General features: G+C 34.8%; 1 protein-coding gene across 1 annotated transcript in view; it reads left to right on the top strand.

Moving 5' to 3' along the window:
* ADAM9 (ADAM metallopeptidase domain 9) overlaps positions 1-17,578 on the top strand; it is a 148,159-nt gene that overhangs the window by 126,830 nt on the left and 3,751 nt on the right. The window contains exons 17-20 of the mRNA XM_059384151.1: positions 839-919; positions 1,183-1,288; positions 8,900-9,041; positions 10,500-10,587. Of these exons, the coding sequence (XP_059240134.1) occupies positions 839-919; positions 1,183-1,288; positions 8,900-9,041; positions 10,500-10,587 (417 nt within the window). The remainder of the gene's footprint in view (positions 1-838; positions 920-1,182; positions 1,289-8,899; positions 9,042-10,499; positions 10,588-17,578) is intronic.

Below are 17,578 nucleotides of genomic sequence, written 5' to 3' on the forward strand. Positions count from 1 at the left end.
AAAAAAATACAAAGAGATATAAAAAGTATCATTAAATGAGAAAAAAATTACAGACCAAAATGAATCAGCTAAAAACTAACAATATATAAAAAGATAAAAAAAAAAAAAAGAATAGTTTTTCATAAGTTTTAATTTCTAGTAAGTTTTTAGCTGATTCCTTTAGGTCTGTAATATTTTTCTCATGTAATGATACTTTTTATATCTCTTTGAATATTTAGGACTCATTTGTATTTCATATCTCAGAATTTCTAGAACTATATAAAATAATAATGGCTTACTTTCAATAGTGGTTTTAGTAGAAATGTTTCTATTAATTCATCATTAATCATGATACTAGAAGATAGGTTTTATCTTATCAACAAGGTAAACTTTTATTTTGGAAGAATTTTAAAAATTAAATTGAGTTTTAAATTTTATAGAATACTGTTTTGGTATCTTGTAATAATGGCAATTTATATGAGGTATTATGGGAATAGATTTCTTATTATTGAGACTTTATTATAATTTAACTTTCTCTAATAGTGATATCAACTCTATCTGGTTACTCTTGATTTGAAAAAGTCCATTTGTGAATATTTTACTTAGGGTTTTCATATCTATATTTGTATGGGATAATAGATTATAATTTTATCATTGTTTTTGGCCTTTGTGTCATCCTTGTCTTTTTTGATAGTTATGTTAATTTCACTTATTCTTCTACATTTTCATTAAAAAATGTTAACAATTCCTTCCAAGTTTAAAAGAATTCAGCATGAAATAATCTGTGCATAGCTCTTCTGGGCACTTGATTAATGTGATCAATTTTTCCTTATTCATTAGTTCACTTTTTTTTTTTCAGATTTGTAGAAACTTTCAATGCGTAAATGCTTCTGTTCTGAATTATGACTGTGATATTCAGAAAAAGTGTCACGGACATGGGGTAGGTAATATTCTCTTTTGGTTTGTTCATGAAGTAGCACTGAATCATGAGAATTCCCAATGAGGGAATGAGGCTTAGGTGATTCTTTCCAAGATTTTTAGATAATGGGGGAATTTAGATATCTGATAAATGTTTCATTCTTAAAAAGAGTGCCTGTGGATTTGCATGAATTGAATGCTTTTTCTTGGCTTCTTTTATTGAGTTTATGATGCAGAGCAATATTCACAATTAACCAAAGTGTGTTTTTTTTTTTTTTTCTGAAGGTATGTAATAGCAATAAGAATTGTCACTGTGATAATGGCTGGGCTCCCCCAAATTGTGAGACTAAAGGATATGGAGGAAGTGTGGACAGTGGACCTACATACAATGGCAAGTAATACCGTCATACAGTGACTCATGTCAGAAATTGGGCATCCTTTGGGCGCCTGGGTGGCTCAGTGGGTTAAGCCGCTGCCTTCGGCTCAGGTCATGATCTCAGGGTCCTGGGATCGAGTCCCGCATCGGGCTCTCTGCTCAGCGGGCAGCCTGCTTCCCTCTCTCTCTCTCTCTCTCTGCCTGCCTCTCTGCCTACTGTGATCTCGTTCTGTCAAATAAATAAATAAAATCTTTAAAAAAAAAAAAAAGAAATTGGGCATCCTTGTACTTCTCCCTCACTTCCCACGTTGGTTATACACTAAATATGTTGATTCTGCCTCCTGAATTTCTTGTGAATGTATCTATTTTTTAAATCCCTGTTGCCCAGAATTAGATAACTACTCCCAGAATTACATACTACTCTTAACTACGCTCCCTCTTGCTTCCTATAATCCATGTTCCATAACTACGATATAGAATTTTAGTGTTTCTCTTCAGGAATTGTTTTCATTATGCCATCGTCCTGCTTTGAGTTCAGTGCTTCTACATTGCTATTAGGATGAGATCCAGAAATCCTTAACACAGCTTAAATATCCTGTATGATTTGCCCCTACCTTAACTTTCCAGCTTCTTTTCATTATGCTTAAGATGTTGTAACTTTTGGGGGCGTCTGTGTGGCTCAGTTCATTGGGGGTCTGGTGCTTGATTTTGGCTCACATCTCAGGATTGTGGGATTAAGCCCCATACCCAGGTCTGAGCTCAGCAGGGAGTCTGAGATTCTCTCTCTTCCTTCTCCCTCTGCCCTTTCTCTGATGTGTGTGCATGGGCGTGTGCTCATTTGCTCTCAGTTAAATAAATAAATCTTTTTAAAAAAGACATTGTAACTTCTTTCATTTCCTCTAATAGGCTACTACTGTTTTAACTCTGGTCTTCATACAGTATTATATTCACATTGTGGAAATTTGGCTAATAGCTACTCAGATAGAGTTTATAACTTATTTTCTTGAAACTTTTCCCTGACTACCTAAATCTGAATTAGTATGCCTCTTCTTTTATTTATTTATTTATTTATTTATTTATTGTTTTTTTAAAAGATTTTATTTATTTGACAGAGAGCAAGATCACAGGTAGGCAGAGAGGCAGGCAGAGAGAAAGGGGGAAGCAGGCTCCCTGCTGAGCAGAAAGCCCAATGCAGGGCTGGATTCCAGGACCCTGGGATCATGACCTGAGCTGAAGGCAGAGGCTTTAACCCACTGAGCCACCCAGGTGCTGCTAGTATGCCTCTTCTATTTGTTCTTTTACTGTAAGCACTATCATGTACTATGAAATTACTTATTTACAAGTCCTTTATGACATATGTGCTTTGTAAATATTTTCTCCCAGTCTGCTTACTTTGAGTTCCATTTGTTGTTCTTTTTCTAATTTCTGAAGGTAGAAGATGAGATGATTGTACTTTTCTAATATAGGTGTTGTAGTGCTATCAGTTTTCCTCTAAAACTGCTTTTTTTTTTTTTACATTATACCAATTTTGATACATTGTGCCTTTAATTCAGCTCAAAATAACTTCTAATATTTTTAATATTAACTTCTAATATTTTTAAAAAAGATTTATTTATTTATTTGACAGAGACAGAGATCACAAGTAGGCAGAGGAGGCAGCCAGAGAGAGGGGGGAGCAGGCTCCCTGCTGAGCAGAGAACCCGATGCGGGGCTCGATCCCAGAACCCTGGAATCATGACCTGAGCTGAAAGCAGAGGCTTAACCCACTGAGCCATCCAGGTGGCCCAGTTTCTAATAAAAATATTTTTTTTTTGACTTGAGTTATTTAAAGATGCTTTACTTCATTTTGAAGTATCTGAGGGATTTTTTCAGATATCTTAGTGTTATTATTTCCCATTTCTTATACTGTAGTCAGGGGGCATAATTTATATGACTTGAATACTTTTATATTTTCTGAAACTTGTATTTTGGCCCAGATTATGGTTTATCTCATGAAAAGGTTCTATGTACACTTGAAAAGAATGCATATTCTGCTATAATTGGTTAGAGTTTTATAAATAATTAGTTCATGTTAATTGACATGAAATCTAAGTTTTAGATTTCCTTACTGATTTCTATATACTTGTTCTGTTAGTTATGAGAGAGGAATACTGAAGTCTCTGGTGTTATTCTCACTGCTGATTTGCCTGTTTGTCCTTGCCATTCTGTCAGTTTTTGTTCTATGTACCGTGAAGCTGTGTTCTCTTGATAAATTGACCCCTTTATCATTATGACCTGTTTATAGCTGGTAATATTCTGAGCTGTGCAGTTAGGAATTAATATAGCTATTCCAGATTTCTTTTGGTTAGTTAGCATGGGAAATCCTTTCTCATTCTTCCTCTTTTAATCTATTTCTGCCTTGATATTTATTTATATATTTTATTTTATTTTTTTAGAATGAGAGAGAAGCAAGACTGTGTCTTGGAGTGGGGGCAAGGAGTGAGGGGCAGAGGGAGAATGAGGGAGAGAGAATCCTGAGTAGGCTCTATGCTCAGAGCTGAGGGTTGTCAGTCTTTATATCTAAAGTAGATTTCTGGTAGGCAGGATATAGTTTGGTCTTGCTTGTTTTGTTTTGCTTTGTTTTAAGTAGGCCCACTCCCATTATGGGGCTTGAACTCACAACCCTGAGATCAAATGTTGCACACACTACAGACTGAGCCAGACAGGTACCTCTTGGATTTGTTCTTTTAGTCAGTCTGCGAGTCTTTGCATTTTAATTGACTTGTTTTGACCACTTACATTTAATTAGTAATGTTTGGGTTAAAATCAGTCATATTGCTATTTTTCTATCACAGTCTCTCTTTATGTGATATTTTACCACTTCACTCGGCTTCTTCCATTTCCCTCCTCCTGGCTTTTGTGCTGTTGTCATCATATTTCTACATGTGTTATAAACCCTACCATATATTGTTATTATTTTTGCTGTAAACAGTTGGTTTTTTTTTAACAATTACTAAGATTTTATAAAGAATCACCAGATTTTATAAAACCACAGTATCCAAAGGAAAATCCTATAGCCCCAAAGAGCTACAACATATTGTTACATACTGATTTGGTAGGTACATTTGCCCAACTGGTTGCTAGGTTGTTCCAACTCGATTTATTTTTATCTTTTTATCTTCCTAAAGTTGGGAGATCTCAGAATTCAGTACTTGTAACTCTTCTCTTTTTATCTTTACTTCATCCCTAGTGATCCCATTAAATTTAAATTTAAATTTTAAAAATTTAAATTAAATTTAAATCCCATAAAATTTAAATGTCCTTAAGTGCCATCTATATTAGGTAATCAGGTGTATTAGCCCTGATAAAAAAATGACCTGATACAACAAACATTTATTTGCCTTTCTTATCAGCATGTGCAATGTAGGTTGATAGATTGACTTTGCTTACAGTAGTTAAACTCAGAGACTTAGACTGGTCTCTGGATTCACCATGATGAGGAGTTAAGATCTTAGAGTGAAGTTCTAAGGTATGCTTGAACATGAGAAGATAACTTAAAAGAATCATTTCCTGACCCTTTGTATGTTTCTAACCAAAGGTGACAATACACTTTTTCTGGTCACATTTTTTTGGCTAATAGAAGTTATGTGGACATACCTAACCTGAAGTCAACAGGGGTATTTTTAGCCTTTATATTTTGGGAGAGGAGGAAAACTGGAAATAATGGATATGTTATATCCATTATAACTGGAAATTACAAATGGTGAACATTTGTAATGCTTATCATACCCAGCTAAATAGTAATAATTTATGAATTTATATCTTTGGACTTGACTTCCGTAACTCTTACATCCAAGAGTTGGTTATCTTTTAAATTTATTTATTTATTTTTTAAGATTTTATTTATTTGACAGAGAGAGAGAGAACATGCAGGGGATGCTGCAGGGAGAGGGACAGGGAGAAGTAGATTCTCCGCTGTACAGGAAGCTTGTGCAGGGCTCAATCCCAGGACCCTAGGATCATGACCAAACTGAAGGCAGATGCCTAACCAACTGAGCCACCCTGGCACCCCTTTTAAATTGATTTAAATGATAGAAAAGTTCTTTATATTTACCCATGTATTTACCATTTCTTATGCTCTTAATATTTGTATGTAAAATTCTGTTTCCATCTGGTATCATTGAATTTTTGCTTGAAGGACTTATTTTCATGTTTCTTATAATGTAGGTCTGTCAGTTACTAGTACTTTTCAGTTTTTGTGTATCTTTTTTTTTTTTTTTTAAGATTTTATTTATTTGGGAGAGAGAGATAGAGAATGATCAGGGGAAGGACCAGAAGGAAAGGGACAAGCAGACTCTGTGCTGAGTGCAGAGCCCAACATGGGGCTGAGATCATGACCTGAGGTGAAATCAAGAGTCAGACCCTCAACTGACTGAGCTACCCAGCACCCCTAGTTGTTGTATATCTTAAAAAGTTTTTATTTTGCTTCCTTCTTGAATGATAACTGGATAAAGAATTTTAAGGGTAGCAGTCTGTGTCTACCCTCTGGAGACTGTACTCTAGCCCCCACATTTACTTTTTCAAAGATGTTTCGCCATTGTCTTCTGGTTGGTATTACTTTTCCTGAGAAAATGGGCCATCATCTTTTCTCTTTTGGTCTTTTATTTTTTAGGTGTCTTTTTTACTCTGCTTGCTTGTAAGATTTTCTCTTTATCTCTGGTTTTTAGTATTTGACTGTAATATGCCTTGGTGTGCTTCAGATTTGTTGGCCTTTTTGCCTTTTTGGATTTGTGCTTTTATAGTTTCTTTCACATTTGGGAAGATTATGGTCATTATTTCTTCAAATATTTTTTCTGCTTTCTTCTTCAGGATTCCAGTTGCATGGATATTTGGCTACTTGGAGTTTTTTCACATCTCACTGATTTGCTTTTTTTTTTTTTTAATTATTTTCTGCTTTAAATTTTAAATAGTTACTATTGTTATTCTTTAGTTCACTCTTATTCTTTGATGTCTGATCTGCCATTAATTCCATCCAGTGTGTTTTTTATCACAGACATTATAGGTTTTATTTCTGTAAGTTCTGGGTTTTTTTTTTTTTTAATGTATCTTTCATGTCTCTATGTAGCATGTTTGATCTTTATTCTAGTTTCTTGAGCACGTGGAATACAATTAGAATAACTTCTAGTGACTTTGTCTACTAGTTCTATCATCTGTAGCATTTCTTAGTTTTGATTGATTGATTTTTCTCCTCATTTTGGGTTGTATGTTTCTTCTTTGCATGTCCTGTGATTCCCCCCCACCCCACTGGATGCCAGAAACTGAATTTTGTCTTGTTGTATACTGGATATTTCGGGATTTCTATTGATGAGTCTTGTTCTTATGTGCTTATGTTACTTGGACATAGTTTGATCCTTTTGGCTCTTGCTTTTAAGCTCTATTAGGGAGGACCTGAGCGGTTATTCTAGAGCTGATTTTGCCCCATTACTGAGGCAAAAAGCCTTCTGTTTGTTCTACTCAGTGTCATACTGATTATGAAGTTTTCTGCTGTGAATGGTAGGAATAGGCACTCTTCCTCATCCTGTGTGACCTGTGGGGTTTGTTCCCACAAATCCTTTCAGAGGGTTCTTTCTCTGGCTTCAGGTGATTTCTTTATATGCGTACATTGCTCAGTACCCAGCTGAATATTTGAGAGGAACCCTCCGCAGATCTTTCAAGTTATGTCAGCCTCGCTCTCCCTTCCAGTTCTTTGCTCAGTGAACTCCAGCTGCTTTGGCCTCCTCAGACAACCAGCTCCATCTCCTCAATTCAAGGAGTCTACTGAGCTTTGCTTGAGTTCCCTCACCTCCCATTATGATCTGTTAACTTTCCCTAGGCAACAAACTGGGACATGTGTAAAGCTTGCCTTACTTCTGTCTCTCTGGGACCGCTTTTCTTTATCTGATGCCCAGTGTCTTAAACCCTGTTGCTTAATATATTTTTCCTGGTTTTCTGGTTGTTAAAGCTCCCAGGATAAATCTGGTTCCTGGTACTCCATCTTGGCTAGAAGTCAAAGTTGGAACTACAGATTTTAATAGCCATGTATCAATCCATTGAGTGGATTGGATGTGCCATAACTCACCTTAGTGGGTTTCTAATCATTTGACATTTAGGTTGTTCATAAATTTTTGAAATGCATCAGTAACTTTGTAGTGTGCATCTTAATACTTACATACTTTTTCCAGTTGAAGGATAGATTGCTGGTAATGAGATTATTAGGTTGAAGTTATAATCCTTTCTATGGTCCTTGACCAAAATTCCAAATGAATTTGTGTTATTATCATTGGCAGTATGAATGTATCAGTTTCAACGTAACCTTGCCAGGTTTAGATGCTTTAATTTAAATTATGTCTTCTCATTAGTAAGTATCAAATGAGAGATCAAGCTCACTTTAGTTCTCTTATTTTTAACTGGGTTGAATGTTCTTTCATGTAGTTTCATACAAGTTTTAACAAATTTCTGGTAAAATTATGTGGACAACTTTACAGTTTATCACTGCTGTTTATACTTACTATATCCTTTCTTTTCCTAAAGATCAAATTAATGTGAATTTATAGATTTCTAAAATTTGTAAGTCTTAAAACCCAGAAGCCATAAAAAATAAGATTAATAAATTCAACTACATAAGAATAATAAACTTATGCATGAAGAAAGGCATTGTACTACTGAAAGACAAATGACAAAATAAGGAAAATACTTCCAACTCATGTCACAGACAAAGCTATTTTCCTAATATATAAAGAGCTTTTAGAAACTACGAAGAAAGGAAATAATAGTCCAATAGAAAATAGACTGAGCAGAAAAAAGAAACACAATATTTCCTTACACATGAACAGTTGCTCACCTCATAGTATAGAAAAGAATATAAATTAAAATGATATGAGATACAGTTTTTCACCCATTAGGTTGGCAAAATGCAGAGTTTGACTCTATGGGTGAGGCTTTGAGGAATTCTTGTATATTGCTGGCTTGCATGCTGAATTGTAGCCACCACTGTGGTGGATAATTTGACATTACTTTAAAAAATGATGAATGCATTTGCTCTCAGTATAACAGTTCTACTTCTGCAAAATTATTCTATACATATACCTGCACCAGCATGATATCCTATATGTACAAAGTTGACTTATTACAGCATTGTTTTAGATTGGAAAAATATCAATAGGGTCCTAGTTAAATATACTATAGGACGTCCTTGTTATGGAGTTTTGTATAGTTGTGTAGAAAATGAGGTGGTCCTCTATGTATGGTTTGGGAAGCTATATAGATAAGTGATAAAAAAATGTGCTGAATAGTGCTTATGATATGCTAACTTGTGTATAAGAAAGGGTTGGCAATAAAAGCATACTTTATTTTTTGCTTTTATTTGCATGGAGAAATAGTATAAGATTGTATAAGAAACTAATGAAAGTGGTTATCTAATGGGAAGGCAAAAATGAAGCAGGCATTGTTGAGGTATGAGCAAGACTTCTCAGTGTATTCAATTTCTGTCAGTTTGACTTTTGAACAATGTGAAAATTAATGTAAAACATTTATAATCACCTGATATGTCTTAGTTAATATGCATTAACTTCTAATTTAATGATCATTAGTATAAATTTTTTTCTCTAGAAAAGAATACTGCATTGAGAGATGGACTTCTGGTATTCTTCTTTGCAATTGTTCCCCTTATTGTATTGGCTGCTTTTGTCTTCATCAAGAGAGATCAACTATGGAAAAGCTACTTCCGAAAGAAGAGATCACAAACATACGAGTACTTAGATTTTTTTTCTTTTATATTCATATTAAATAAAGTAGTTATTAATGATGATAGCCATATCATAAGGGTTGGTTTAAAAATAGGGTTCTAAGAGTTAGGTGGGATTAAAGATAGTGGTGACTCAGCCATCTCTAATAATCGTGAGTGAAAAGGATTATAAGCTACTGAAAATAGCCCTTAGGGTTCATGTTGTTTGACACTGATTTCTGATACTGGGGTAAATATAAATTTGGGCTACAGCTTCTTAATTGGGCTTCTTAATTGGGGATTAAAATATGGGTTAAAGATAAAAAATGTAAATGTCACAAAATTTTCTTCCGTGTCTGTTTGGAGTATCAGTTCTCACAGAGGAAGAGTGTTTCAAATTTTGAAAGCGTATTTTGTGAATTACCAGTTTTTAAGAATTAAGTTTTGGTGGAAGGAAGGGCTGTCAAAATTCAGACACCTGACATTTCTGGTCTCTGTGTCAGACGCTTGTACGACTGTATCTCAACCATCACTTACAACATGTTGGCATTAGAATACAACATATATTAGCATAACCTTGTAATTAGATCCTAGGTTCAAGTTTCAGCTTGTCATTTGCTATAATTATGAACTGGAATAATAAATAAAATTCTCTGAGCTTTGGTTTACTTGCTCTGAAATAGGAATAATATTACCTGTCTCTTAGGGTTGATGTGAGGATTAAATGGGAAAATGTTAACAAATAAAGTCCATAGCACATTGTGGCACAATGTAATTACTTAAAAACTCATTTTTATTATGATAAAAAGCTAGTTTATTATGATAGTGATTTCTTACCTAGTACATAATATTTTGCTAGGGTATCCTGATGTTAGCTTTAATTTTTAATATATACTAAAACAGATTTGTCTTCCTATTCTTTCTTTCTCTTGCTTCCTATCATACCCAAACTGACCAATCCATAGATAATTCTCCCATCTGCATCTCTGAAATTTTAGTTCCATACCCATAGTTCTTTCCTATATATCTTTACCGAACTGCCGTGCTATCACCTCAGCACATCTAAAATTTAGTTACTATCTTTCCAACCAGCTTCTTTGTTCCTCTTGGGCTTCCTTGTTTTTAGAATGACAGCTTCATGTTTTGTGTATTCAGCCTTAGAATGTGTATTTACTTTTTCATTTTAGGAAGACCTGAGGAGAAAAGCTTGGAAACACTGGCCTAATTGGCCCAATTTTATGGTTCCTTAGAATTTCAGGCTATTTAATTATAAAGTGGGGTTAATAAAACTTTCTAGTACTGTAAAGATGAAAAATGTGTGAAAGCTGTTAAAAATGTCATAAAAATTTTAGCTGTCATTGTGACCATCGTTACTTCCACTATGAACATCATTATTCTGTATCTGAGAAAATGCAGGGTATGTGTAACATGTCACGTAGAAATGATCTAATCTTACTGTAGCTCAGAAGTAATTGTCTCTTTCAGATCAGATGGCAAAAACCAAGTGGAAACATCTAGACAGCCAGTGAGTGTTCCTCGACATGTTTCTTCAAGGACTCCTCCCAGAGAAGTTGTAAGTTTAAAACAAAAAATTTTTTTTTATTATATTGTGATATCACATTGCTAAAAGTTTAAAAAAATAATTTTTACATGGATATAGAAATAAGCATAGATCATTTCTGAAGAAGTGTGATTTCTAAGTGTGGGCTCTGATTAATGAAAATAATACCAGTAGGGTCTCTGGCTCAGAGGTGTCTGGAGAAGATATGTAGACATTGAGAATGCTTTGCCCTGAAATCAAGATTGGGAAATGATGTGTGGGATCTCTCCTGTTACTGTTGTTTTCTTGTCTCCTGTCTCTGTATTTTCAATGCCTGGCTTCCCTAGGGCATGTGGCTGAGCTGCTGGAATAGGCGTAATTGTCTCAGCATTGGGACCAGTAATCACTGCCTTTGAGTGTATTAGGGAATACTGAGATAATATCCTTTTTTTTTTTTGTATGCATGTATCCCTAAGAAATATATAGTATTGCTTCAGTTGTTTTTAAACTTTATGTTTTGTTTGCTCTTTCATGCATCTCTCTGCAACCTGCTTTTTTCCTTTAACATTGCTTTGTGATTTAGGCCCCCCCCCCCTTTTTTAAAGATTTTATTTATTTATTTGACAGATAGAGCTCGCAAGTAGGCAGAGAGGCAGGCAGAGAGAGGGGGAAGCAGGCTCCCTGCCAAGCAGAGAGCCCCATGCGGGGCTTGATCCCAGGACCCTGGGATCATGACCTGGGCCGAAGGCAGAGGCTTAACCCACTGAGCCATCCAGGCGCCCCATGATTTAGCCCTCTTAATACCTGCAGCTCTCATTCATTTTCACTTTGGATGTTTAAAAAACCATTTTCCTATTAGCAGATTCCAGTTTTTTGTACCTACAAATAAGAAGACTACAAATTAAGAATGCCTTTCCTCATTCACATTTTAAATACTAGGTAGATCACATGTGGCCACTGACTACTGTATTGAAAAGCATAGATACAGAATATTTCCATCAATGCAGAAAATTTTATTAGAGAGCATTGATCTAGAGGCTTGTAGGAATTAAAATGCTGGGCTGAAAGATAGTAACTATTTACTAGAAATTGCCAAATTGACTTCCAAAGAGATTGTATCATCACTGGTATGTGTATTTCTGTTGACCTCCATCCTTGTCAACACTCGATATTGTCAGACTTTTAAAGTCTTTCCAATTATGTGGAGTTAAAGTCATTAAATATCCTTCCTCATGTTTTATTACAATGAGTATGTGCGTGCGTGTGCGTGTGTGTGTGTGTATACACAGTCTCCCTATTCCGCTCCCTTTTCCTTTTTAAAAAAGAAACAAAAAATTGTTATGCCAGTTTCCCCCTTAAACATGCATGTTAGTGGGACACCTGGGTGGCTCAGTCAGTTAAGCATCTGCCTTTGGCTCAGGTCATGATCCCAGGGTCCTGGGGTCGAGTCCCGCATCGGGCTCCTTGCTCTGCCCGGGACCTGCCTCTTCCTCTGCCTACTGCTCTCCCTACTTGTGCTCTCTCCCTCTCCTCCCGACAAATATATAAATAAATTAAAAAAAAAACCATATATGTTAGAGAATTTTCCATAGCACTACATATACAGGGTGCTCACATATGCTGGTTAGAAATTGCATGTGTTCTTCATCCTTGTTATATTTTTTTCCTTTTTTAATTGTGGTTAAGTAAATATACCATAAAATTTGGCATTTTAACCATTTTTGAGAATATAATTCAGTGACATTAATTATATTCACAATATTGTACAGTCATCACCACTATCTATTCCTGAAATCTTTTTTATCAGAAACTCGATACCCAAAGCAGTGACTCCCATTTTCCCCTCCCCAACCCCTAGCAACCACTGTTCTACTTTTTTTAAAAATTCAGATATAATTGACATACATTTATTAGTTTCAGGTGTTCAACATAATGATTCAGTATTTGTGTACATTGTGAAATAATTGATCACCATAGAAAAGTCTAGTTAATATCCATTACCCCACATAATTTTACTATCCTTGTGATGAAAACTTTTAAGATCTATTTTCTAAGCAATTTTCAAATATAAATACAATATGATTAACTATAGTCACCATGCTGTACATTACATTTCCATGACTTATTTCTTTCGTAACTGTAAGTTGCCTCCTTCACCCAATGTCACCCAACCCCACTCCTACCTCTGGCAACCACCTATCTGTTCTCTGTATGTATGAGTTTGGTGTTTTGTTTTGAAGATTCTACATAGAAGGGAGGTTATATAGTATTTGTCTTTCTGTCTGATTTATTTCACTTAGTATATTGCCCTCAAGGTTGGTCCATGTTGTTTGAAAATGGCGAGATTTCCTTCTTTCTTATGTCTGAATAGTATTTTATTTTGTGGCTATATATATTTCACATTCTTTTTTTTTTTTAAAGATTTTATTTATTTATCTGACAGACAGATATCACAAGTAGGCAGAGAAGCAGGCAGAGAGAGAGGAGGAAGCAGGTTCCCCACTGAGCAGAGTGCGGGATGCGGGGCTTGATCCCAAGACCCTGGGATCATGACCTGAGCCGGGGGCAGAGGCTTTAACCCACTGAACCACCCAGGTGCCCTCACATTCTCTTTACGTTCATCCATCAGCAGAAACTTAGGTTGCTTCTATGTCTTGGCTATTGTAAATAATGTAGCAGTGGAAATGGGGGTGCAGATAGCTTTTAGAGTTAGTGTTTTTATTTTCCTTGGGTAAATACTCAGAAGTGGAAATACTAGATTATATAGTATTTCTATTTTTTAGTCAGATTGTTATTTTGCTATTGAGTTGTATTAGTTCTCTATGTATTTTAGAAATTAACCTGTTGTTAGGTGTATGACTTGCAAATATTTTCTCCCATACAGTAGGTTACCTTTTTATTTTGTTGATTGTTCTCTTTGCTGAGCAGAAGCTTTTTAGTTTGATCTATGACATAGTTTCTTCTTGTTTATTTTTGCTTTTGGTATCTCAGCTAGAAAACCATCTCCAAGTTACTGCCTATGATCTCTTTTCAGAGTTTTGTGGTTTCAGGTCTTACATTCAAATCTTTAATCCATTTCAAGTTAATGTTTGTGTATGATGTAACGTAGTGGTCCAGTTTCATTCTTCCGCATGTGGCTGTCCAGTTTTTACAGTACCATTTGAAGAAACTGTTCTTTTCCCATATATTCTTGGCTCCTTTGTTGTGAATTAATTGATCATGTATGTGTGGGTTTATTTCTGGGCTCTCTTTTCTGTCTGTTTTTCTGCTAAATGCTGTATTATTTGATAACCGTAGTTTTACAGCATAGTTTGAAATCAGGAAGTGTGGTGCCTCCTGCTTTTCTTTTTCTTTCTCAGTATTGCTTTGACTATGCAGGGTCTTTTTCTACTTTCTGTTAATTTGCCTATTCTAGGTACCTCTTACTAGTGGAATCATACAATATTTGTTCTTTTGTGTCTTATTTCATATAGCAGTGTCTTCAAGGTTCATCCCTATAGTAGTGTATGTGAGAACTTTATTTCTTCTTATGGCTTACATATTACATAATTACTTTATATATATATAGAACATTTTGTTTATTCATTCTTCCATTAATGGGCACTTGAGTTGTTTCTACTTAGTGGCTAACGTGGATAGTGTTGCCATGAACATATATGTACATGTACCTGTTTGAGTACCTATTTTCTTATTTATTTATTTATTTATTTATTTATTTATTTATGGTACCTATGTTTCAGTTCTTTTGGGTGTATACCTAAGAGTGGAACTGATATGTTATGTTGTTATTCTATGCTTAACTTTTTGAGGAACCACAAAATGCTTTCCACAGTGGCTACACCATTTTACATTTCTACCATGAGTGTTTTGATTTCTTCCCATTTTTGTCAACACTTGTTGTTTTCTGTTTTTGCTTTTTTTTTTAAACTTTATTGTAGCCATCTTAGTGGATGTTAAATGGTACCTTGTTGTGGTTTTGATTTACAGTTCTCTAACGATTAATGATTTTGAGTATCTTTTCATTTGTTTATTAGCTATTTGTATCTCTACTCTGGGGAAATGTGCATTCAAGTCCATTGCCCATTTTTTTAATTGGGTTGCTTGTCTTTTTGTTGTTGAATTTTAGGTCTTTATATTTTCTGGATATTAACACTTTTATAGATATTTTCTTCCATTCTGTAGTTTATCTTTCACTTTGTTGATAATGTACTTTGATGCAGAAGAGTTTTTAACTTTTATGAAGTCCAGTTTATCTGTTTTTTTCTTTTGTTGCTTGTGCTTTTGATGTCATCTCTAACAATCCGTAGTCAGATCCAAGGACATGAAAATTTACTTGTATGTTTTAAAAGTTTTATAATTTTAGCTCTTATATTTAGGTCTTTGACCCATTTTGAATAATTTTTGTATATGGTATAATATAGGGATTCAGTTTCTTTCTTTTGCATGTAGAAATCCACTTGTCTTGGCCTTATCTGTTGAAGAGACTATTCTTTCTTTGTTGAATGGACTTAGAACTTTGTGGAAAATCAGTTGGCCATAGGGGTATAGGTTTTTTTCTATTCTCTCAATTCTGTTCATTTGGGCTCTAGTTCCATCCTTAAGGCAGTTCTACTATTTTGATTATTGTGGGGTTGTAATGAGTTTTGACATTGCAAAGTGTGAGTTCACGAACTTTTTTCTTCTTTTCAAGATTGTTTTGTTATTTAAAGCCCCTTTGATTCCGTATGATTTGAGAATCTACTTTCCCATTTCTGCAGGAAAGGTTGTTGGAATTTTGATAGGGGTTCTGTTGAATCTACAGATCACTTTGGGTTGTACTGACATATCCTGACAGTATTGTCTTTGAATCCATGAACACTAGTTGTCTTTCCATTTATTTAGGTTTACTTTAATTTCTTACAGCAATGTTTTATAATTTTCAGTATACAAATCTTTGACCTTCTTGGTTAAGTTTATTCCTAGGTATTTTATTCTTTTGGATGCTATTGTAAATGGAACTGCTTTCTGAATTTCCTTTCTGGATTTTTCATTGCTGGTGTGTAGAAACAAAACCAATTTTTGCATGCTCATGTTACATCCTGCATCTCTGTTGAATTCATTTCTTAGTACTATTAGCTTTGCTGTGGACCCTTCAGGTTTTTTTTGTTTATATAGGATCGTGTTATTGGTGAGTGGAGGTATCACTGCTTCTTTCCAAATTGGATGTCTTTTATTTTCTTTTTTCCTCTAGTTGTTTTGGCTACCTCTTCCAGTACTATGTTGCATAGTGGTGGTAAAAGCAAGCATCCTTGTATTCCTGATTTTGGGGGAAAAGTTTTCAGTTTCCTTGGCATATTTAAATATTTCCCCATGTCTTCCAGTGACATTTTTCATGTTGATTATGAGACATCCTTAAAGCAGTTCCTGATAGCTATTTTTAAAAGGCTTTTGGCTGTTGGTATTTATGTATGAGATTGGGAAAGAGCATTTCTCATCTCAGATCCATTTTTAAAATATTAATACAGCAATATCAGTTTTTTCTTTTTGCTTAATATTTATATCTTTTTACATGTAATTTTCGTTTTTATGTTTTCTATTAAAAATTTAAAAAATTTTAAAAATATTTCTTTTAACTGGAGACTTTATGTTGAGTACAGTTATTAAAATAGTTTTTCTACCATATGATTTTTATGATCTCTTTGTTTTCTTGTTTCTTCTGTTTTCTCCCCACACCACAATGCCTCTTCTATTTTTGGGACTGATTCAGTTTCCTCCTTGCCCCATTTCATTTTTCCCCTCTGCTTGTTTTTAGATACATTGTTAGATAAATTAGATTCAAATCCGTTGGTCATTTATGATAGTTTCTTGTGGCTTCATTATAATTTCTAAAAGCACTCATTTCTTTAAACATATAAAAATACCTACTTTTTGTGCTTTATCTGATCATTTTAATGTGTGTAGTCTTGGTTCTGTTGTTATTTCTACTGATTCTTGCAATGGCATGTTTGCTAGTGTGCTTTGTGATACTGATTGTAAACTGGCAATCTTTTGAATTTTATATGGAAGAATTATTTCAGTCTTGAATTACAGTGAGTTCCTACAGAGAGTGTATGTATTTCCCTTGGCTACATGCCTGGGGGCATGGTCCATCTTCTGTGCCTTTAAATTAAAATTTTTGTTGGTGTTTCTTTGGGTCACACAAGTGTTAGGAACTCTGGCCCCCCAAACCTTTGAGAGGATGGTTGTATGGTTAGAAATTTTCCCAGGGAGATAGTTTTCTTTTTTTTGCCTTCTACCAGTACCAAGGTCTGTTTAGGCAGTTTCTCCACTCTTCTTTGGGACAGATGTTTCTTTATTAAGTTAATCCAGTGAGGATATTGCCTGTTAGGGGCCTCAGCTTTCTGTTTTGTCTTTAATTCAGCATTCCATCCAACTCAGGCTTCAGGTTTTGTCTTCTAGGTCTATATATTACCTGAAAACATATAATGGGTTGGTGGAAAAGGGAATGGGATATTTTCTTATGTTCCTTCTCCGTTTTTACAGTATAAGCAAGTATTCTATGGGGCAAAATAATAGACTACCTGTTCTACAGCAGGACCCAGAGAATGTTCAAGCTCTTCCCCAACGCTGTGCATATATATATATTTTTTTTTTCTTTTTTCTTTTTGGAGATAGAGCATGCAAATGGCAGGGGTGGGGTGGAGTGGGGGGCAAAGAGAGAATTTTAAGTAGGCTCAATACCCAGCACTCAAATTCATGACCCTGAGATCATGACCCGAGCTGAAATCAAGAGTTGGATGCTTAACCAGTTGAGCCTCTGAGGCTCCCTACACTCGGCATATTTTGCCTGTCAAATAGCTTTAGGAAAGAACAGCAGATAGCAGACAATGTCTTGGTCAAGATCACATCATCGGTGATTTATTAATTCCATCTGATCCTCCCTAACTTTTCCTAATGTGAAATGTGAAAAATATTCTTACTTTTACTTTCTTATTTATCATAATCTCTCATTTTATTATAGAACTTATTTCAGTTATCTTGTCAA

The sequence above is a fragment of the Mustela nigripes genome, chromosome 18 (assembly GCF_022355385.1).
Source record: "Mustela nigripes isolate SB6536 chromosome 18, MUSNIG.SB6536, whole genome shotgun sequence".
NCBI lineage: Eukaryota > Metazoa > Chordata > Mammalia > Carnivora > Mustelidae > Mustela > Mustela nigripes.